The 21,264-nt window shown below is 35.6% G+C and overlaps 6 protein-coding genes across 11 annotated transcripts; 4 read left to right on the plus strand and 2 right to left on the minus strand.

The window, feature by feature from the left end:
* Window positions 1-47: 47 nt before the first annotated feature.
* Window positions 48-1,535, minus strand: LOC111808926 (probable carbohydrate esterase At4g34215). Its single transcript, XM_023695173.1, has 2 exons — window positions 400-1,535; window positions 48-327 (listed from the first exon to the last, which is right to left on the minus strand). The coding sequence occupies exons 1-2, from the start codon at window positions 943-945 to the stop codon at window positions 79-81; spliced, it is 795 nt and encodes a 264-aa protein (XP_023550941.1). The 5' UTR covers window positions 946-1,535; the 3' UTR covers window positions 48-78.
* A 112-nt stretch (window positions 1,536-1,647) lies between these two features.
* LOC111808927 (chlorophyll a-b binding protein CP24 10A, chloroplastic-like) lies at window positions 1,648-2,784 on the plus strand. The gene is made up of 2 exons (XM_023695174.1): window positions 1,648-1,980; window positions 2,094-2,784. The coding sequence occupies exons 1-2, from the start codon at window positions 1,763-1,765 to the stop codon at window positions 2,641-2,643; spliced, it is 768 nt and encodes a 255-aa protein (XP_023550942.1). The 5' UTR covers window positions 1,648-1,762; the 3' UTR covers window positions 2,644-2,784.
* A 2,650-nt stretch (window positions 2,785-5,434) lies between these two features.
* Window positions 5,435-8,260, plus strand: LOC111809006 (serine decarboxylase-like). Of its 3 annotated transcripts, none has more exons than XM_023695300.1 (6): window positions 5,435-5,478; window positions 5,576-5,949; window positions 6,046-6,277; window positions 6,372-6,565; window positions 6,656-6,792; window positions 7,558-8,260. In XM_023695300.1, the coding sequence occupies exons 2-6, from the start codon at window positions 5,622-5,624 to the stop codon at window positions 8,125-8,127; spliced, it is 1,461 nt and encodes a 486-aa protein (XP_023551068.1). In that variant the 5' UTR covers window positions 5,435-5,478; window positions 5,576-5,621; the 3' UTR covers window positions 8,128-8,260. The 3 variants fall into 3 exon arrangements, with proteins under 3 accessions (XP_023551068.1, XP_023551067.1, XP_023551069.1); XM_023695299.1 differs by having other exon boundaries at window positions 5,440-5,478; window positions 5,571-5,949; XM_023695301.1 differs by having other exon boundaries at window positions 5,440-5,478; window positions 5,582-5,949.
* A 2,704-nt stretch (window positions 8,261-10,964) lies between these two features.
* On the plus strand, window positions 10,965-12,134 carry LOC111808999 (vacuolar iron transporter homolog 4-like). The gene has a single exon (XM_023695288.1). It carries the CDS (start codon window positions 11,365-11,367, stop codon window positions 12,001-12,003), a length of 639 nt encoding a protein of 212 aa, XP_023551056.1. The 5' UTR covers window positions 10,965-11,364; the 3' UTR covers window positions 12,004-12,134.
* A 1,055-nt stretch (window positions 12,135-13,189) lies between these two features.
* Window positions 13,190-16,968, plus strand: LOC111809240 (protein ROOT PRIMORDIUM DEFECTIVE 1). 4 transcript variants are annotated; one of them, XR_002817194.1, is made up of 3 exons: window positions 13,190-13,329; window positions 14,658-16,134; window positions 16,523-16,968. XR_002817194.1 is itself a non-coding variant. In XM_023695658.1 (2 exons), the coding sequence occupies exon 2, from the start codon at window positions 14,729-14,731 to the stop codon at window positions 15,983-15,985; it is 1,257 nt and encodes a 418-aa protein (XP_023551426.1). In that variant the 5' UTR covers window positions 13,190-13,329; window positions 14,672-14,728; the 3' UTR covers window positions 15,986-16,206. The 4 variants fall into 4 exon arrangements, 1 of the variants encoding a protein (XP_023551426.1); XR_002817192.1 differs by having other exon boundaries at window positions 14,672-16,134; XR_002817193.1 differs by having other exon boundaries at window positions 14,672-16,134; window positions 16,531-16,968.
* Window positions 16,969-17,312: 344 nt separating this feature from the next.
* On the minus strand, window positions 17,313-20,376 carry LOC111809241 (sm-like protein LSM3A). Its single transcript, XM_023695659.1, has 3 exons — window positions 20,154-20,376; window positions 18,200-18,295; window positions 17,313-17,869 (listed from the first exon to the last, which is right to left on the minus strand). The coding sequence occupies exons 1-3, from the start codon at window positions 20,268-20,270 to the stop codon at window positions 17,789-17,791; spliced, it is 294 nt and encodes a 97-aa protein (XP_023551427.1). The 5' UTR covers window positions 20,271-20,376; the 3' UTR covers window positions 17,313-17,788.
* Window positions 20,377-21,264: the final 888 nt, after the last annotated feature.

Below are 21,264 nucleotides of genomic sequence, written 5' to 3' on the forward strand. Positions count from 1 at the left end.
TTTTTTTTTTTTTTTTTTTTTTTTTTTTTTTTTTTTTTTTTTTTTTTTTTTGGTATCATTTGTTGATAGGCAAATTAATTAGGAAATGAAGTGAGCGAAGTTTGAATAATAGGAATGAGCAAACATTTTGCCCAAATTCACTTCAGATTTGACGTTGAGATGACCTCTATCTTCGTTAAGCCCTTCATCAAAGTTCCCCACCGCCACCCTACCGTCCACCATTCTTACATTTGGTAGCTTCTGCGTGACTGCCTCCTGAGCATTCCATACCTCTTCTTTGAACTCAAAATCTGGGCTTATGAAGAAATCATGGGTCACTATCTTCACCTGCAGTTTTTAAGAACACAAATTTCAGCACAACATATCATATGTTTTGATTTAAGTTTAGATATGACGAACCAGGATGATGGGTAGATCTGGATGGTTCATGTCTGCACGCAAGTCCGTGAAGAATTTACTCAGCTCTCTCTCGTACGACTTAGCTTCTTCTTCCACCGCCGCATCGGACTCTCCTTGGTACCAAAAGAATCCCTTAACTTTGCCCCCATGTTCTTCCGAACGTTTCATCCGTTCAACCAATTTGGTGTACCTATCAGTCCCTTTAACCCATTCTCTCAAGTGAGATCCTCCAATGGCACACGGAACCAGACCGATGGTGCCGATGCTCGGGCCTGCTTTGGCCAAAAGCTCATTGGCAAAAGGCATGCCGGGTCCAACCCCATTGGTCTTTACAACGTCTATGTCCCAATGGAGTGGCTCATGGGCTTGCTCCCAGACCATATCAGCAGTGAACCGAAAGATGGATTGGTTGGGTTGAGATTCTGGGGGGATATAACCATCCCACACGTTTTTGTCTGTGGTTGGGTCTTTGGAGACGCCGCCTCGGCCTGCCATGTTGCTCTGCCCTGCAAGTATGAAAATGTTGGCCGGAGAAGTAGCAGCCATTTTTCTTGCTGGGTTTGCTTCACCTTTGCCTTCTTCGTTTTGGGCTCTTCTTAATTATATATATATAGAGAGAGAGAGCAGTTTTTGGGTTCTTTATTTAGTGAATTGGGCAGTTTTTTTGTGATGAAATAAGGTCGGGAGTTACAACTCTCTGTTTTTCCTTGCCGTTTTAAGGTTGTGTCTTACGTTGGCTTTCATCCATGGGATTTCTGTTTAGAGCAACCTAAAATTTTATAGGGAGGGGCAGAATTCTCTCAACTATTATAAAAATTAATATTCATAGTTTTTTCACGCGAAGAAGTGTTAGGATTGCACAACAACGCACACATTCACACACTTGATCTAGATGAACACAAAGAATAAGTTGGCTAAATCCAGAAAATACATATTCAAAGCACGGACTAAGGTGTATATATATATATATGGTTTCAGATTACCATATATAAATGTCTATCAAATATATCTCTACCCCCTATTTTTACTAGGCATGAGGTTACATATCCGAACAAGAAGAGGTGGGGCCAAAAAGGATTTATGTTCTATAGCAGCAGGAAATTGGGAGTGAAACATGAGGCTGAAAAGAGGCTAACGTGGTAAGCGGCCAGGTGGAGGAGCGGATGAAGAACTTGTTTCTCATTGGTCAGAAATCTATCCAACACCCTCCTTTAGATTTCCCCTCCAGATTCTCATCATCATAATTCATACATCACTCCATTTAAACCCACAATTCAATTCACAATATCTTCCACAGACCCTTCTGATCAAATAATAAGACATAGTTTTCGATTCATACCTGAAAGTTCCCATATCACCTGCCATGGCTGCAACTTCTGGTGCTGTGCTTAATGGGTTGGGCTCACCCTTCCTCCATGGAGGTAGCAGAACTCAGACCTTGCTGGCTGGAGCCAGAGGCGGTGTCAATGTCGTTGGCTCTCGCAAGCTTGTCATCGTCGCCGCTGCTCAGCCCAAGAAGTCTTGGATCCCTGCTGTTAAGGGCGGAGGCAACTTAGTCGACCCAGAATGGCTAGATGGCTCGTATGTCTCTCGCTTACTTTCTTCTAGTTGCACTTTTTTTAGTTACTGTCTAAAATCTGATTGAGGCATTTCATCGAACACCTCCTAAGCAATTACTTGTTCCGTTTGCGTAGACTTCCAGGTGACTTCGGCTTCGACCCATTAGGGTTGGGGAAGGACCCTGCATTTCTGAAATGGTACAGAGAAGCAGAGCTGATCCACGGCCGTTGGGCAATGGCAGCGGTGGTCGGAATCTTCGTAGGCCAAGCCTGGAGTGGGATCCCATGGTTCGAAGCCGGAGCCGATCCAGGCGCAATTGCTCCATTCTCCTTTGGATCACTGCTGGGAACCCAGCTTCTACTAATGGGATGGGTGGAGAGCAAGCGGTGGGTGGATTTCTTCAACCCAGAGTCTCAATCGGTGGAATGGGCGACGCCATGGTCGAGGACGGCAGAGAACTTCGCAAACGCAACGGGAGAACAGGGTTATCCCGGCGGAAAATTCTTCGATCCGTTGGGATTTGCCGGAACTATTAAAGATGGGGTTTACATTCCAGACACGGAGAAATTGGAGAGATTGAAGTTGGCTGAGATCAAGCATGCTAGGCTCGCCATGTTAGCGATGCTCATCTTCTACTTTGAAGCTGGACAGGGGAAGACGCCATTGGGGGCTCTTGGAGTATAAGGAAAAATGTTGTTGATTTTAAGGTAAAATTGTTCATAATTTCACTAGAAAAAAAAAATGGAGAGACTGTTGATTGCCATTTCCAAGTCTGCCCTTTAACTTATTTCAATTTTTAGTTTTATCAGTAGTTATTTACAAGAACGTAAAAACTCTTCTTATTGGACGTGTTTTAAAAATCGTGAGCTTGACGATTATGCATAACGAGCCAAAATGAATAATATCTACTAACGGTGACTTAGGTTATTACAAATGGTATCAGAATCAGACACTAGACGGTGTGTCAGCGAAGGCGTTAACCCCCAAGAACAGTGAATTGTGAGATCCCACATTGATTGAAGAAGATAACGAATCATTTTTCAAAAGGGTGTGGAAACTTCTACCCATAGACGCGTTTTTAAAACTGTAACGATCAAAAGCCGACAATATTTGCTAGCGGTGGACTTAGATTAAGTGAATATTAAAGTGGAACTAATGAGCTAGTGCTTGTACATAACGAAAGTTGTACATAGATATGGTGTTAGCCTGGATCATAATTAAGTTAAGTTAGGGTTGGTGAATTAAACAAAATATAGAGTTATTTAGTGATTTCCGAGATTGAGATCTCTCCTTATATATATAGCGAGATTCATTAGGGTCTCTGGCTGCTCAATGTGCCTATTCCACTTAGTAGAGTAGAGAAGAAACTGCTTAGGAACATGTAGGAGAATCAAGATGGTTTCTGGTCCCGGCTAGGAACGTAACTACACCAAGAGGATAACCAAACCGACTCGACCTAAGGGGAGAGACCTAATTGACCAACACGACTTGGTGAACAAAAAGTACTTTCCCATGGAGTTAGAGCGAACGACTCCTAAATTCATACCCTGAACCTAGATAATGTGTAACAATTATGATGTGATATATTAACTTCCGTATAAATAAATAAATAAATAATTAATTAATTAATTTATAAAATAAATAAATAAATAAAAAGCCAATGGGAATATAGGAATAGTATTCTGGGACTTTTAAAGGATGGAAAATAAGGAATTTTTACAATCCCTCAGCTTAATTTTGATAGATAAAATAGATTTAAAAATTTGATAAATATTTAGTCTAAATCAATAAAAATAATTCTAAACTTTCCCATCTATATAAAAAGTTTTTTTTTTTTTTTTTAATTTTTAATAATACTTTAAAATTTTTAAAAATTCAAAAATAATATTTAAAACTTTTAAAAAATATATATATCTTTATTGGTAGTTAGAAAGAAAAACTATTAATATTTAAATTCCTAAATACTTTCCAACTTAGTTTTAAATAAATATTCATAAATTTATTAAAATTTCATTAATACATTTTTAAAACCACTTATGAGTCCACAACAACAATAAAACCAGCATGGTTACCGAGTTGGATTCTGTTTGGATTTACTTTCCCGCTCTCGATTTTAGGCTACCCTTTTAATTTGGACTTTGATTACGTTGATATGGGGAAGTCCAACATTTTTCTATTAACAATCTCAGCATCTTGTCTATTGGTCTATCATTTTAAGTCGTTAGAGAATTTAGTAAACGAGTCGTACTTAGAGAGAAGAGTCTTAAATACGAATTCAAAATTTAGGATACTAAACGATACAAACTAAAACTACATAGAGAAAACGAATGCGAAAGCCCAAATAAAACGTCTAGATATAATATTTTATTTGGAGTTAATATTTGTATCCATTATTATTCGTAGTAATCTAAACTTCTAGAAACAAGTTGGTTGTGGAAAAATAAGTATATTATTCACTGAGGTATTATACTTAGCTATTTCAAATTATATTCTTAGTCATCTTCAATTTTTTTTAAAAAAAAATTATTAATTTATTGTTAGAATATTATACAGTTAAAATTACTATCAAATATTCAAAATTTTAATTAGTATAGATTCAACCAACCTTAAAATTAGTCATTTAAAGNATATATATATATATATATATATATATATATATATATATTCTCAATAATAACTACTAAATTTTTTTTTCATAATTCTAAATAAAATATAGTGATTTAAGTAAAATTATTGATTTTGAAATTAATTTAATTTAATTATTTTTTCTTTTAATCTACCAATTTAAAATTAAAAAAAAAATTAATAATAACCAAAATTATAAAATAATAAACTATAGATTATATGAATAATGGTTAACTTCTAGAATGATACGTTAGAGATTATATAAATAATGGTCAAAATTCTAGAAGGACACGTGAATTTTGGTTAGTTTTTTTTGTTAAAGTTCGTGAATCTAGTCAAATTCACGTTAAAATTTATGAATTCTAACTAAATTTTGATTGAAGTTTATGAGCTTTTGTAGATTTTGGTCGGATACATGAATCAGACGGATGGCCGTCTTTTTTTTTTTAATAAATTATTAATTTATGATTGTAAAAGAATAATTTGACGAAAAAAAAAGAATGTGACAAAGAATCATTTTTACAATTTCTCACTCAATTTTAACAGTTAAAAATAAATTTATTAAATATTCATTTGTATTAATATTTTTATAAACAAGTGGGAAATTAATGATTTTAAAAATTAGTTTTTTAAATAAAAAGAAAAGAAAAAATTACAATTTGTTACTCAATTTTAATTATTTAAAAAAATTATTAAATATTCATTTGGAATCATAATTTTATAATGGAATTTTCTTTTTCCATGACGTCATAAATGTGGTAAATTAATTTTATAAAATTAGTTTTTTTTTTTCTTTTTCAAAAAAACGTAAACTATTTAAGGGCTATATTTTACAACAGCTCCAACGGCACAACACACCATTTTAGCGCGAATACTCAAAGCTTAAACACTCAGGTTCCTTCTTCCTCTCTCTCGCTCTCTGTTTCTTTATTTGAATTCCATCTTTTACTCATCTGATTCAGCGAAGTTTTGATTGGATTTTTCAGATCAGGAGCAGAGCGACGGAGAGAAGATTTGCCGGAAGAAGATAGTGAGATATGGCTGCCTGTACGATGACGATGGTTGAGAAAAACGCTGGGATTGAGGCTGTGATCGGAAAGTTTGATGTCAATGTTGTGTTTTCCGATCCTCTGCTGCCTTTGCCGGAGATCAACACTGTCGTGGATCTCAAGGGACAACAACACGCAGAATCGAATCAGAAAGGGAAGAGGGAGATTGGGCTCGGCAGAAATGCCGTCGCTACTTGCTTCCCCATCACCGAGCCTGACGACAATGACGAGTCTACTGGTGACAAGGAAGCGTATATGGCTAGCGTATTGGCACGCTATAGAAAGAATCTCCTCGAGAAGACTAAATATAATTTAGGTTTTTAGTTTTTGGAAACCTAAATCTTGTTTCCGTTTCGGAAATTGAAATTTTTGTTCTTCTGATTTGGATTTGTATCTCTGCTCTCTGTTTTAGGTTACGCGTATAATTTTGACTTCGATTATGGTGCTCTGGCGCCGTTGCAGCATTTCTTCATTAACAATCTTGGGGATCCGTTCGTTGAAAACAATTACGCTGTGCACTCGAGACAGTTTGAGATTGGAGTGTTGGATTGGTTTGCTCGGCTTTGGGAGATTGAGAAGAATGAGTATTGGGGATATGTTACACATTGTGGAACGGAAGGAAATTTTCATGGGATTCTCGCCGGGTTAGTTTCATTGAGTTTGATTTCCTGTGTTCATACGGTGTTAATGCATATTTAGTTTTAGCAGTAGTGAAGCTTTGGGCATTGGTTCTTGTAGGAGAGAAAATTTTCCTGATGGGATTCTGTATGCTTCTGGGGAATCTCATTATTCCGTTTTCAAAGCCGCTAGATTGTATAGAATGAACTGTGTGAAGGTCGGCTGTCTGGTATCTGGTGAGATCGATTGTGCTGACCTTAGAGTCAAGTTGCTTGCCAACACAGATAAACCAGCTATACTCAATGTTAATATTGGTAATTTCTGTCTCTTTCTTTATGTTTTCTACTACAAACAGGGGAATATAATCGTTTTATAGGTGAGAATTGAGTGGATTCTGGTTGCAGGAACCACGGTGAAAGGAGCTGTCGATGATCTTGATCTTGTGATACAAACACTCAACGAGTGTGGGTTCTCTAAAGATCGGTTTTACATCCATTGTGATGGGGCGTTGTTTGGATTTATGATGCCTTTTATCAAACGTGTAAGTCACTTTCTTGCATACTTGCAATTTTTACTAGAACATGTTTCTAGCTTCGCCGACAGTTGATTGTATGCTCAAATTTAATTGTATCCAAGATAGAAAGTCAGGTTGATTGTGTATTGGCTTGGAACTTGATTGTAATTTGTGAGATCCCACGTCGGTTGTAGAGGGGAACAAAACATTCCTTATAAGGGCGTGGAAACCTCTCCTTAGTAGATGCGTTTTAAAATCGTGAGCCTGACGACGATAAGTAACGGACTAAAGCAGATAATATCGGCTAGAAATAGACTTGGGCGGCTACAAATGGTATCAGAGCTAGTCACAGAACTGTGCAAGGCACTAGTTGGAACAGAGCTAGATCCTCTTCATAGTAGACACTTTAGTAGGACTAGACAAAGTAGACGCATTTTAAAACCGTGAGGCTGAAGACGATAGATACATAACAAGCTAAAGTAGACCATCTGCTAGTGGTTGTTTCTTCGATATGAGTCCTGCTTCACTTCCAATGAGCTAAGCTCTAAATGCTAGTTAGAATTGGCACAACCACCCTCACCCCTCTTTGGCTGTATATATAAATATCGATTTTTCTTCCACACCAAGTTACAGCTTTTTTTTCTTCTTGGGTTTTTCCTGCTGCCTTCTAACTATCTCAGGAAGAGTGGTTGTTTATGCAGCTGCTACTTTCCTCTCTTACCTTAATTCTTGGTTGCCAACTATATAGAACTGTATTTTATAGTTAATCCATCCCCTGTTGTTTTTTCGCAGGCACCAAAGGTCTCGTTTAAGAAGCCCATCGGAAGCATCAGTGTTTCCGGCCACAAGTTCCTCGGATGTCCAATGCCTTGCGGCGTTCACCTCACAAGGTTGGAGCACATAAATGCCTTCTCCAATAATGTCGGGTATCTAGCCTCAAGAGATGCCACAATCATGGGAAGCCGGAACGGCCATGCTTCTATCTTCCTCTGGTACGCCCTCAACAGAAAAGGCTATAAAGGGTTTCAAAAGGAAGTCCAGAAGTGCCTCGGAAATGCACACTACCTGAAAGACCGACTTCGTGAAGTGGGAATTAGTGCAATGCTGAATGAACTGAGCAATACAGTCGTGTTTGAACGACCTCAAGCCGAAGAGTTCATTAAGAGGTGGCAGCTAATATGCGAAGGAAACATTGCCCATGTTGTGACAATGCCGAATGTTAGCCAAGAGAAGCTGGATGATTTCATAGCTGAATTGGTCGAAAAACGCTCAATTTGGTATGCTGATCAGAAAGTTCAACCTCCTTGTTTCGCAGCAGCGTTGGGAAGTCAGAACTGTGCTTGTAAGTTGCACAGGATTTGATATGCTTTTATGGAAACTGTGCTCTGTCGTATGCCTTATACATATATAGTCGTGTGCTTCGAGTATCATATATATATATGGTTATAGGCGTGTATTCCGTGTCCAATAAATATTTTGGAAACCCCACTTTAAGAAATGATATATAGTATATGAAAAAATTAATTTAAATGTTATATTCATGATATGTGGTGGAATAAGTAGTGGCCCAAAAATATATGTTTCAAGTCCAATATGGAACCTTTTTTGGGCCTTCTTTTGAAGCCCAAGAAAGAGGATGGCCCAACTTTTAGTTTGGGCCTTTCCTAGAAAGCCCATAAACATATTATATAAAACAAACCCGTATCAAACCAATTTGAGTATAGCTCAAATAAGTTTCGATACCGATTATATAAACAATCCATCATCAAAACAGAACAAAAATTGAAAGATTAAAATTTAGACTCGTTAACTAACCTATAATTTTATTACCATGTTAGATAAGATCGATGTTAAATCCAAAATTTAAAACCCGATAGAACAGAATAAACTTGATGTTTATTATATTCATTATTTTAACGTAACTCCTTTTTAAGGTTCAGACATCACAAACATTGACTTTTTAACCACATATTTTTCACTCATTGAAGCGACAATTACAAGTCACGTCACTTCTTTTTTACGCTACGTACCTATCTTACATTAGGGTACTTTATAATTAAATATTTTTCAGATAATACACGTATAATTATATTATTATATTAATATTGTAATTTAGCTAAAATTAAGAAAAAAATTAAGATAAAATGGGTATAATATAGATTTGGTTGAATTAGATAATGATATAGTTGGTGGTGGTAGTCACGTGGATTGCACACTCTTGAATAATTTTATGTGTAATCCTTCATAATTTCCACTCTCTATCAAACTTTGGTGTCATCCTTCTCAGCATTCCAATATAAAATATTCTTTTGTTTTGTATTTTCTTTGAAACGATACAAATATTCTTTAAATTATTAAATACCATAAATAAAATAATAATAATAATAAAAACACATGGACCCAAATATTCAAATATCTTAAAGTAGGGGCCCCTTTTTGCAAACATAATTTTTTAATGGGATTTTTCGTAAATCAAACCATATTCCTTTTGACGTTTTTTTATAAGCCTTGTCTTTCGTGTTTAGTTAAGGTCTGATTCTTAATTGGAATGTTCGTTTCAAAAATTATTTATAAATAAAAATAAAATAAAAAAGTTGGTTGTCAGTTACACGTTAAGTAGTGATTATTGCAATTGTTTACCTTACCCGACATTTACGAATTATTTAACATAAGATTTTTTAAATCTTATATGAAATTTCAATTTAATTATTAATATTTTAAAAATATAGGTTCAAAATGTAATGAAAAATATAATAATATATTATATATTTATGAAATAATTTCTCTTTCTTTTATCTTTACCGGATATTTACATGACGACCCTCCGTTACAAGAATTGAAATAAAAATATGGAATCAAAATCAATCAATCAATCAAAAATAAAAAAATAAAAAATCAAAAATAAAAAAACTTTTATCTTTCCATTTAGAGAATTTTTTAATTTCGAAAGTTTATAAATATTTAAAGATGAAAATTAAGAGATCAATAACACTATTCCATGTAAGCCAACGTGGCAACGTATATTTTTTTATTAATTAATGTAAATGATTTTACACGTTAACTGTCACGTTAATTTTCATTTTTTGAATAATTTTAAAACGTATGTATATTATTAATTTTTGTAAATGATTTTACACGTTAACTGTCACGTTAATTTTCATTTTTTATTATAACGAATAATTTCAAATTACAATTTTTTTTTGTTATAAATAAAATTTTTTAATCTCGTATTTTATATAATTTGACCATGTCACGATTTTAAACTTGTCATGCAGCGAAATCGGTACTCATCCAGATATTGTCTTTTTTTAATTTTTCCTTTCGGATTTCTCTATTACGCTGTATGCTCAGGAAAGGTTTTCACACCTTTTTACCTAATGTTTTGTTCTCTTCTATAATCGACGTGCGATTTCACAAATAGTGCTATTATATATATATATATATATATATATATATATATATATATATATATTTTTTTCCATTTATTTGGATCCTTTTCAAATATAAACGAAAGGCCCTTTATTTATTTATTTATTTATTTTGTGTTACATAAAATAAATATATGAGGGTGTTAATTAATTTATAAAAGTCACCGACGGCAGATAAAAAAGGATTTATAAATTCATATTATTTATTAATTTATTTATGGTTTTGGATCTCACTTTTGTATTATTAAAGCTTCAAATCCTTTTCTTAATGCTTCCTTTTANTTTTTTTTTTTTTTTGAATTTTCCAATTATTCTAAATTCTCATTCTTCCTACTCTTAATATATTCTTCCATCTTCATTTTACAGCTGGCAAATTTTAATGTCGAGTTAAATTAAAACGGTGTTATATTAAAATATCGTTATTTATAACTTAAACTATTATAAAATACGTACTTTCTAGAAAGCTTTTAAATGTGTTGAATGTGATGTCCCACATTGGTTGGGGAGGAGAACAAGGGTGTGGACACTTCTTGACGCGTTTTAAAGCCTTGAGGGGAAGCCCGAAAGGGAAAGCTAAAGAGGACAATATCTACTAGTGGTGGATCTGGGTCGTTACCGTTGAACTGGCCCACCATGTTTGATCTATCCCGCAATCCCTTGGATCTCTTACAACATGGTCAGGTTACCTCATGTGGTCTCGATTTATTCATGTACCTCTCATTTACTCAAATGTCACAATTACGTGACAAAAACAATAGTTAAACTCGATCACTTCAAAATAACAGAAGTACGATTTGCTTTTACTTGAAAAAACATAAACCAGCTCTATCGTTACTCGAAAGCTCTTCTTTTTTTACTCAATGTTTTATCATTATCCGATATCATCATGCACATTTCTCCGTTCTTGGTCCATTTTAGCCCCGCCCATCATTGTGTATGGTTTGCATAAATTTTGACCACTATTATTGGAAACATTTGTTCATGGATATACAAATGATATGCAAGAATCAAGATTTTGATTATTGAAGCATTTTAAAAGAAAAAGTTTGTTTCTTTCTTTTGTCATTAATTTTAGTGGCTCTTGTGTATGAACTCCACTTTTGTTTTTCCTCCATAAATACCCTTCTTCAAGGCGTGTGTCCTCCACAATTCTCCTTCAATCTTCCCAAAAATGGAGCCAAACAAGTTGAATCTAACCAATTTGGAGCAACAATCCGGGTCCGAGATCCAAACCAATGAATTCGACTACTCAAAACGCGCACAATGGCTACGCGCTGCCGTGCTTGGTGCCAACGACGGGCTCGTCTCGACCGCGTCGCTTATGATGGGAATTGGAGCTGTGAAACAAGACATCAAAGCCATGATCCTCACCGGGTTTGCGGGGTTAGTCGCCGGTGCGTGTAGCATGGCGATCGGCGAGTTTGTGTCGGTTTACTCACAATTGGACATTGAAGTAGCTCAAATGAAAAGAGAGAAGCTACAAAGAAGAAATTTAGAAGGGCAAGAGCAAGACAGCAATGATGATGAGAAGCTACCAAATCCACTCCAAGCCGCCGCAGCCTCCGCCTTGGCGTTCTCCTTAGGAGCAATGGTGCCACTATTGGCAGCTTCGTTTATAAGAGAGTATAAGGTAAGGCTTGTGGTGGTTGTGGCTGCGGTGACGTTAGCGCTCGGCGTGTTCGGGTGGTTGGGTGCCATCCTTGGAAAAGCATCGCCAATCAAATCCGCCATCAGGGTGTTGGTCGGAGGTTGGTTAGCCATGACTATAACCTTTGGCTTGACGAAACTAATCGGAGTAAGTGGACTCTAGCAGCTCTAATCACGTCAAGAAATATTATATGAAAAGCTAGAATATCGTCATTTACGATTTTATACTAAAGATCAAAGAAGGTATCTGTATTATGTGTCAAATAGTTTTTTTTTTTTTAATTCATCTAAAAACAAAAAAAATTAAATAAANTTTTTTTTTTTTTTTTTTTTGTACATTGGAAAGAAAAAGAAAGGTAGGGGTGGCGTGTAAATTTCATTAAGTTTGTTACAATTACAAAATAATAATAATTAAAAAGAAAGGCCTTTGTTTGATGAATATCGTGTCGTGGTTATTAATAATAATATTATTATTAAATAAATAAATATTAAATTATATTAATTAATTAATTAGTTAATAAATAATAATAATAATAAATTAATTAATAAATTAATAATAATAATTAATAATAATAATAATTATTATTATTATATATGGTCTAGTTAAGCATACAAACAAGTTCGTGACGATTCAATAATTATGAGATATATTCTATTTTTTAACTAATTCGGGTTTTTGACGTAGAGGTCAACGATTTAAATCATCTCAAATTAATAAATTATTTGTCAAATTGGAACGAGTATGACGTGGAAGTCAACTCAATAACTTACCCTACTAAGTTATTTTTGGTCGTATATTCAACCATGGTAAAATTTTAATCTTACATAGGTATTTAATATCGGTTGAGATTGCATTTTTTATTTATTTAACCATTTAAATAAATAGATTCTTCATGGCATTTTGAGATCAATAAATAATAATTAATTTCCAAAAATTAAAAATTAATGAGATTCAAAATTCAATATGCTAAAAATTTATAATATTACATGAGTTTGTGTTATATTAATATAAGTTCCAAATAATAATTTGATGTTGGAGGAGTAATTGGGTTGGGCCCAGCCCACTGCGGATCAAATTAGTGACTGAAGTAATTTGATGGGCCATGACTGAGGAAGAATAACGTGGGTTGGGCTTGGGCCTGGTTTAAACTCTTATTGAACCCATACCCAATCCGAACTGGATCGGGTCGTTAAAAAATTCTACCCGACCCTTATAATTCGGGTTGGATTAGGTTCTCGGGTTCATGGTTAATTGGTGTATATTTTGTACATTTATTATTATTATTATTAAAATTAGTATATTAAATTATAATTTTGTATGAAATTGGATTAAAAAGTTGTGGGCCGAAATTGAGCGCAAGGATTTTGTCCTTCCTATGCCTAAAGCGCAGCTCCGATCATCGACGACGCTGGTCCGATTCAAAGCGGTCGCCATTTCCGGTGAAAGAAGCAAACTAATCACCCTACTTCTACGACTCTACTTACACAGGTACAAACCAGTATTTCTGGTTATTTTTGTTACCATTTTCTATCGAACGCTTTAATTTCTACTTGGAACTGAACTTCCAGTTCCAGCGACTTTCTCAAGCTGCCTTATGTTTTAATGTTCTGGATTTTTTTATTATTTGACTTCGGCATGTGGAATTCGAATCTGTTTTGCGGCAATTAGTATTTGTACTGATTTCTTAGATGATGTATTTTGATTATGTGTTTGTTCCTTTTGTACTGATTTCTTGTTTTAAGTGTGTCGGCTCTGGAATTGAGTTGCCGGTGTTTGTTCCTTATATTTTGTTGGACACTGATTATGGTTGATGGAGTTGTGATTATTTTTTGCAAATGTGATGGATTCTGTTTGCTTGTCATTTTGCTCACCCGACCTAAACACAACTCAACAGATTTAAGGCATATACATTAAAAATTTCTATGCTGGCTGATATTGACAAAACTAGGTAGTGAAGCAAAGACATCTTTGTGGGGGAAGTTTGAGAGTCAAAGTAAGAACTGATTGCACCAAAAGCACAAAATATAATTTCTTTTTCCGGATTAGAATTTTCTGTAGTAATCCATGTAATTCTATGTCTATCATTTTATTCAAAAGAAAGACATGAAAATCTATGGGAGCTTGGTCCTTGTAGTGGAAAAGGCTATAAAATATAGAACTATTTGTAGTTGTATGATTGGGAAGAGAAATGTCTACGAGAATGTAGCACGTTAGACCGGGATATTACATTCCTTTAGGCAGTGTTTGATTCTTGGATTAGATTTGTAGAATCTAGGATTAATCTTGTTTTTGATCCATGTGTTGTGTATAATCTAGGATTAAAAATATATGAAGTTACAAGTTTGCTAATCCGGTCGACTGCATAAACTAGAGCCTATAAAATTTACATTTTACAATACAAGCTAACTTTTATAAGCACATTACCAACCATAGATTTCATAAATCTAGGTTTCTATGATCCATTTCTTTTCCAATGCAAACAAGCTTCCTAGCATATGAAAATACATCAAATAGTTCTGTTAAATAAATCTTCTTTCATATGGACGTGATACTCATATCCACTGCTTCACATAGAATTTCAGAACTTAATTAACTTGCAGGCAATCCACCTTTGGTTTGTTTGATCTAACCGTTGTTTGAATGCTCTGTTAGCTGTAAATATTATTTGTTCCTTTCAATTTCACCATTGGAATGTTTCAGTCAGCATTGCACTAAATATAGGAAATCTGTTTAATTGCTTTCGTTTACTTTTCTCGTGGCACTTTTTTTTTCCTTCTTTATCTGTTTCATTTAGAATCTCCTTATTTTCATTTTAATTATCTTCCAACAGGCTTGTCTCTGCTACGAGAGTCAAGATCCATGATGGCATTAGAACCATAGCATAAGGATGTTGTTTGAAGTACTGCAGAAGTCCAGGCATTGGGATCCTAGGCTTTCTTCTCCTTATTGCCTCAAATGCTTCCCAAGGAACTTTTCTCTATGGTCAATGAAGAAAGACCCAGACCTTGAATCAGCTCTATCTCGTAATCGTCGATGGATTGTCAATAATCAAATCAAGAATATCGTCCTTCGTTGCCCCAATCAGACGGCACCTGTAAAATTTCTCCAAAAGAAGTTTAAAACCCTCGACTGTCAAGGAAAGGCCCTTAACTGGCTGAAAAAGTACCCCATCTGCTTTGAAGTTTATCTCCACAATGATGAGTACTATTTTCGGCTGACAAAGAGGATGATGGCTTTAGTTGAAGAGGAAGAAACTGTCAAAGACATGCAGGAGCCTGCTTTTGTCGAGCGGTTGGCAAAGTTGCTGATGATGGCTTCGAATCAGAGACTAAATGTTTTAAAACTTGGTGAATTAAGGCGGAATTTTGGGCTCCCAGATGATTACTTGATAAGAATCGTTCCCAAACATTCTGATATGTTTCGAATTGTAAATTATACTGGAAAAAGAAACTCAATGGAAATAGAACTGGTCTCTTGGAAACCAGAACTAGCAATTTCCAGCATAGAATCTTCAGCCTGCAAGCATGGGGTTGAGCCAACTTTCTCCTGCTCACTGCCAACGACTTGGGTACATTCGTGGGAAAAGTTTCATGAATTTAATGCCTCTCCATATATTTCACCATATGCGAACCATGCAGGGTTGGTGAAAGATACAAATGAGATGGAAAAGAGGACAGTGGGGTTGATCCATGAGATATTGTCGCTGACATTATGGAAGAAAGCATCAATTATGAAGCTTGGACATTTCAGCAGGGAATTTGGTCTGCCATTGAAGTTGAATGCGTTGCTGCTTAAGCACCCTGGCATATTCTATGTCTCAAACAAGTATCAGATTTACACTGTTCTTCTTAGAGAAGGGTATAGCGGATCAGAACTAATTGAGAAAGATCCACTAGTGGTTGTAAAAGAGAAGTTTGGAGAACTGATGCAGGAGGGACTTCATGAATATAACAGGCGACATCATTTGATGAATTTAGAAAAGAAGAGAATGAAGGGGATGCTTTTGGGTAGATCAGAAAAGAACAAGAGGAAAGATTCTGAACCAGATGATCTTGATGATCAAGGAAACAATCTAGGAGGTTTACTTGAGCCAGAGGAAAGAAAAAGATTCTATCAGTCTCTCTTTGATGATGGTTCTGCATGACCTACACAGATTCGCGAGAACTTCATATAGTTCTAAATTTTCATAGTCGTTTGTCGTAGCCTTGCAGCGCCTTGTTTCACCGTTTCTAACGTTTATCATGACTTAAGAACTTCAATCAAAATTCCAGGATAGGATTTTTAAAAACAAAGGTAAATATTCTGATTGCCCTTCGTCAATCGATATATATGTTGCAGTTATCTGCGTGGTACCATTCTTTGGTTGGAGTCCTTTCTTGTAATTGAGCACTCATTTTGCGTGTTTTTTTTTNTTTTTTTTTTTTTTTTTTTTTTTTTTTTTTTTTTTTTTTTTTTTTTTTTTTTTATGCACTTACACATACTTTCATAAGGGTAAATATGGTATTGATAGGTTGTAGATTTTTTTTTTTTACTGCAGATCATTTGCTACTTATCTGATCACTATGTCAGCGTCGTTTAACATTATCATTTCGAAATGACTACAGGAACTGTCTGTATGCCAAACCCGAATTTGTATAGTAATCCAGGAAATGGAATGTTTCAACTTAATATTTGTCTAAAGTTTGGCAGGGCGGAGCTTTTGGTTTAATCTCTCTTCAAAGCAACGAGTTTTGCATCAATGGAGTTGAATTGTAGATGAGTTGTCTTCTCTGTCATGAGCAAACTGAAGCTGCTATAAAGTGCCGAGGAGAAATTTCTGATTTAATGAAGAAAACTATGGCATGAGATTGTGGAGAATGAATATTTACCAAGGGGACACAACCATCTCTAAACTAATTTGGGTGAGCTGGTCGACAGTCCAGTTTTCAGGTCAGGACTACTGATTCTTGCCTTACCAACCTGATTTAAATGTATAATAATATAGACGAATAAATCAATTCCTGAATTGAAAAGCTATCCAATTCATCTACATTTTTCATATTCAAGAACAAATTGAAATGTATGTTTCATTAATTTGTAATCTTTATTTCTTCTTTATCAAAGTCTATTACTGAGTAATTCTTTCGTAGATATATTTGATAAGATATATAGGTCTGAAAAGTCAATAGGAAAGTATCATAGTAGTTCCCATTTTTTTCTCATCTCCCCAGTTTGCAGCCACTTCCCCATGATATAGGTTATCAAACAGGGTCGTTCATGGTAGAGTAGAATAGTGTTTGTGTTAGTTGTGTGTTTGTATGTCACTGGGCATGAAATCTACTTGGAAACAAAATGAAACAAGTCAAAGTGACCCTAACTTAGCTCTAACTGACATGTACTTCCATTGAGGTGGAAGATTCAAATCCTCGTAGGTAATGGTTACAGAGCTCATTCGAGATGAAAAGTTAGCAACCTAACAGATCAATTCATGATACTAATTAATCAATCAAATTTCTTCAACTACTTGTAGAAGTAAACAGAGTTCAAAGAATCCAACAAAAACAAGTTTTTTCACAAGGACGAAGACAGAAGAAAAACAGGGAAAAAAAAAAAGAGAGACCAAGCAAGGTTTGATTCTCTATGACTTAGAAACACAATTTCAAATTGCGTATACTTGGCCTTGTATGCAAAATCTGAAGGCAGACTCACTCAATTTGTGCAGCCAATTAAAATGTCAGAAAACTACAGTTACTCAATATATCAAAACAACTAGCTAGTTATCTATTTTATGTAATAGAACAGCATAAGCATAGCAACTAAAGGATAAGCCTAGCCTGAACGAAGTTGAGTTCTTGGAAGTTCTGAGTATGTAGGATCCTCAAACATTCCTGCTCCAGTCGACTTGATAGAGAAGACGAACAAGAAGTTGCCATTAAGGATGCACGCAAATGAACTTCCAAACTGATAGTTACACAGTCCTCAGTGGAGGTGAAACCAATATGACACCATCTCCTCTAACAAAAAGAAACGGGACAGTACGCCTAGAAGTCTGGAGAGGAAAGTAGACAAATATATGAAATCTCAACTGAAATATACACGAGAAATGCTGGAGTTAAAATATCAAGTATGGATAGGCACAATGAACCAGCTTGAGGAACACAGGGTATTCTTTTCCTTTGGTTTTAAACTTCAAACATTTGAGCAATAATGTATTTATTTCCTTTAAAAACGCAATGTACACTAGTAATCCAGTGTTCACTACTGTAAACTCACCTGATCTACTTGAAAATGGGACCAACTTAGTATTCAAAATTATCTTCTGCAGAGTAGAGATTGATACAAAGTTACAAACAACACTAATGCAAGAAAATGAGCATACCCGAACGATCTCTTCGTAAGTCTCGTCATCAATTTCTACAGTAGTAACAATTTCTTCAACATCGCCTAGAATCATATTAAGATGTTGATCATAAGCCTGCAAAACATCATGATAGTCAGGCAACAGAAAGTAGTTAAAACTCCAGGAAAGGTAAATCTCAGTAATGGACGATGAAAATGAAGAGATCAAAGCTGAAAAATTTGCATTCACAAAAGCATCTCAAAACTAAAAATGCAATAGAAGAGTCCTGGTATCAGTGACTAATAATCTGCATCTGTGGATAAGTGGATCACACAACCGACCAGCCAGTGTAATAGTTATTTTGTTAAAAAACCAGATCTCCACATGGAATATAACAACCCAAGACTAAAGCGGGTAGATATTGTCCTCTTTGGACTTTCCCCTCAAGGTTTTAAAACGCGTTTGTTAGGGAGAGGTTACCACACCCTTATAAGGAATGCTTCGTTCTCCTCTCCAACCGATATAGGATCTCACAATCTACACCCCTTGGAGGCCCAACGTCCCCGCTGGTACACCGCCTAATGTCTGGCTCCAATACCATTTGTAACAGTCAAAGACCACCTGCCAGTGTAACAGTTATTTTGTTAAAAAACCAGATCTCCACATGGAATATAACAACCCAAGACTAAAGCGGGTAGATATTGTCCTCTTTGGACTTTCCCCTCAAGGTTTTAAAACGCGTTTGTTAGGGAGAGGTTACCACACCCTTATAAGGAATGCTTCGTTCTCCTCTCCAACCGATATAGGATCTCACAATCTACACCCCTTGGAGGCCCAACGTCCCCGCTGGTACACCGCCTAATGTCTGGCTCCAATACCATTTGTAACAGTCAAAGACCACCTGCCAGTGTAACAGTTATTTTGTTAAAAAACCAGATCTCCACATGGAATATAACAACCCAAGACTAAAGCGGGTAGATATTGTCCTCTTTGGACTTTCCCCTCAAGGTTTTAAAACGCGTTTGTTAGGGAGAGGTTACCACACCCTTATAAGGAATGCTTCGTTCTCCTCTCCAACCGATATAGGATCTCACAATCTACACCCCTTGGAGGCCCAACGTCCCCGCTGGTACACCGCCTAATGTCTGGCTCCAATACCATTTGTAACAGTCAAAGACCACCTGTAGCAAATACCACATCAACTGCTAGCGATGGGCTTGAATTGTTACAAATGGTATCAGAGCTAGACACTGGGCGGTGTGCTAGCGAGGACGCTAAGCCCCAAGGGGGTGGACTATGAGATCCCACATCGGTTAGAGAAGGGGACGAAACATTCCTTTAGTGTTGAAACCTCTTCCCAATAGATGCGTTTTAAAACCTTGAGGAGAAGCCTAAATATAACCCTATATATTTGTAACATTCGGAGTGTCTGATGAAAATAAAACAAAACACCATCATAATACTACATGTCTAAAGAGAATAAGAAGGAGACCATACTAGAATAATCTTCTTGCTACTTAATTTCCAATATGTAACACCAGAGACCTCTGTAGAATGCGTCTACTTTAACGTCTAATACTTTTCACCGTTAGGGAAATTCTTCCGAATTTAAACAATTCCAATCCCTAAAAAACGAAGAACTTAGAAACCACGCCCGCCCCATCGCAAACGCAAAAACTCAATAGAAGAAAGGCTAATTGCTTACTGGAAGAAACTAAAACATTGCCTTCTTCAACGAAATGAATGTAAACAAATTTCACGGGAAAGCCATCAAGTACCTAAAACGATTACAAAACCCTAATTCTCCAAGACATTCATTTAAAAAGAAACACAAAAAAAAAAAAAAAAAAAAAAAAAAAAAAAAAAAAAAAAAAAAAAAAAAAAANTATATATATATATATATATATATAACATAATTAGAGAAAAGAAACAGAGAAGATAAGAAAAAAACTGGAAAAAGAAGAAGGAATGAAGCAGGATGTTGGTAGTGTACATGGAGTTTGCCGCGGAGTTCACGATCAGAGCGAAGCTTGACGTAAATACGCTCATCAAGACTCAACCTTATGAGATCCAACGGCTCCTTGACAGTGCTTTCTTCCTCGGTCGCCATTTCCGCTGTCTCCAAGCTCTGTAATCGCAAACTGAAGAGTGGGGTTTATGAGTCACCCATCCCTACAATCATCGGTTTGGGTCGAAACCGAATTTCAGTCCATAACCAAAATGCCAGCCTCAATAGCCCAATACAAATCATCATTTCTCCTTTTTTAGACCCGACCCGACCCGACTAGGATCCAAATAATTTATCATTGGTCCAAAAATTCTCTCTCTCTCTCAAAATTTAGATTTTGCATTAAAAAAATTTATAAAATATAAGATTTACAACATTGGTAGGAGGGTTTTCATCATCCTAGAGGCACACGTTTTGGATTAGATCAAGTTCAATTAAATGAAAACTTCGTGAGTTGAGTTGGTTTATGGAATTTTAGACCATTTTGAAAGTTTAACTCTTCCTTAAAACAAAAGGGTTACTTTTTCATCCCGAACTAAAGGTAAAGTAAGAATATTTTTTCTTTTTGAAAGGATATTATTGAAAATTAGGAAAGTTAAAAAAATACCAACTTTAAAGAAATGCTAATATTGGTTAGAAGTAAGATATGGAAAACGAGATTGTCAGATAAAACAAAAACAAAATCCCCTTTAAACTGGAAAATAAGAAAAAAAAGGAAGGGAAGGGCGGCAAAAAGTTTACCCCTAAAGGAATGCTTTTTAACACGCAGTTGAGTGTAGAAAAACAGGAAAATAATGGCCTGGGAATCAGAGGCTTCAGCCAAAATCCAAAAAAAAAAAGTGGCGCTAATTCTAGTAGACGAGATGCTGCTCAAACATGTCCTATGATTTACACAGCCCAATAGCAGGAAATCCAGTTTTTGTCATGATTTGTGACGTCAATTTATAATGTCTCCCCCGGATCCTCCCATTCATTGAACCTGTATAAACAAAACCTACGCATTGCTATTGGCTACTCCGATCGGTTCCTTCGCCCACCCATTTGACATTTGCCCATTTTCTCTTCTTAAAATACAAAACCCCACATCCCCCCCCCC

The sequence above is a fragment of the Cucurbita pepo genome, chromosome LG13, assembly GCF_002806865.2.
Source record: "Cucurbita pepo subsp. pepo cultivar mu-cu-16 chromosome LG13, ASM280686v2, whole genome shotgun sequence".
In the NCBI taxonomy this organism is placed as follows: Eukaryota; Viridiplantae; Streptophyta; class Magnoliopsida; order Cucurbitales; family Cucurbitaceae; genus Cucurbita; species Cucurbita pepo.

Excerpts from the sequence above, each read along its gene's own strand:
- LOC111809240 (XM_023695658.1), top strand. The coding sequence starts at position 14,729 with ATGTTGTTTGAAGTACTGCAGAAGTCCAGGCATTGGGATCCTAGGCTT.
- LOC111809006 (XM_023695300.1), top strand. The coding sequence starts at position 5,622 with ATGGCTGCCTGTACGATGACGATGGTTGAGAAAAACGCTGGGATTGAG. Across the intron at positions 5,950-6,045 it reads GAAGACTAAATATAATTTAG|GTTACGCGTATAATTTTGAC; the intron begins GTTTTTAGTTTT and ends TCTCTGTTTTAG. Across the intron at positions 6,793-7,557 it reads TGATGCCTTTTATCAAACGT|GCACCAAAGGTCTCGTTTAA; the intron begins GTAAGTCACTTT and ends GTTTTTTCGCAG.
- LOC111808999 (XM_023695288.1), top strand. The coding sequence starts at position 11,365 with ATGGAGCCAAACAAGTTGAATCTAACCAATTTGGAGCAACAATCCGGG.
- LOC111808926 (XM_023695173.1), bottom strand. The coding sequence starts at position 945 with ATGGCTGCTACTTCTCCGGCCAACATTTTCATACTTGCAGGGCAGAGC. Across the intron at positions 328-399 it reads CAGATCTACCCATCATCCTG|GTGAAGATAGTGACCCATGA; the intron begins GTTCGTCATATC and ends TAAAAACTGCAG.
- LOC111808927 (XM_023695174.1), top strand. The coding sequence starts at position 1,763 with ATGGCTGCAACTTCTGGTGCTGTGCTTAATGGGTTGGGCTCACCCTTC. Across the intron at positions 1,981-2,093 it reads CCAGAATGGCTAGATGGCTC|ACTTCCAGGTGACTTCGGCT; the intron begins GTATGTCTCTCG and ends CCGTTTGCGTAG.
- LOC111809241 (XM_023695659.1), bottom strand. The coding sequence starts at position 20,270 with ATGGCGACCGAGGAAGAAAGCACTGTCAAGGAGCCGTTGGATCTCATA. Across the intron at positions 18,296-20,153 it reads AACTCCGCGGCAAACTCCAT|GCTTATGATCAACATCTTAA; the intron begins GTACACTACCAA and ends GATGTTTTGCAG. Across the intron at positions 17,870-18,199 it reads CTTACGAAGAGATCGTTCGG|ACTTCTAGGCGTACTGTCCC; the intron begins GTATGCTCATTT and ends TTTCCTCTCCAG.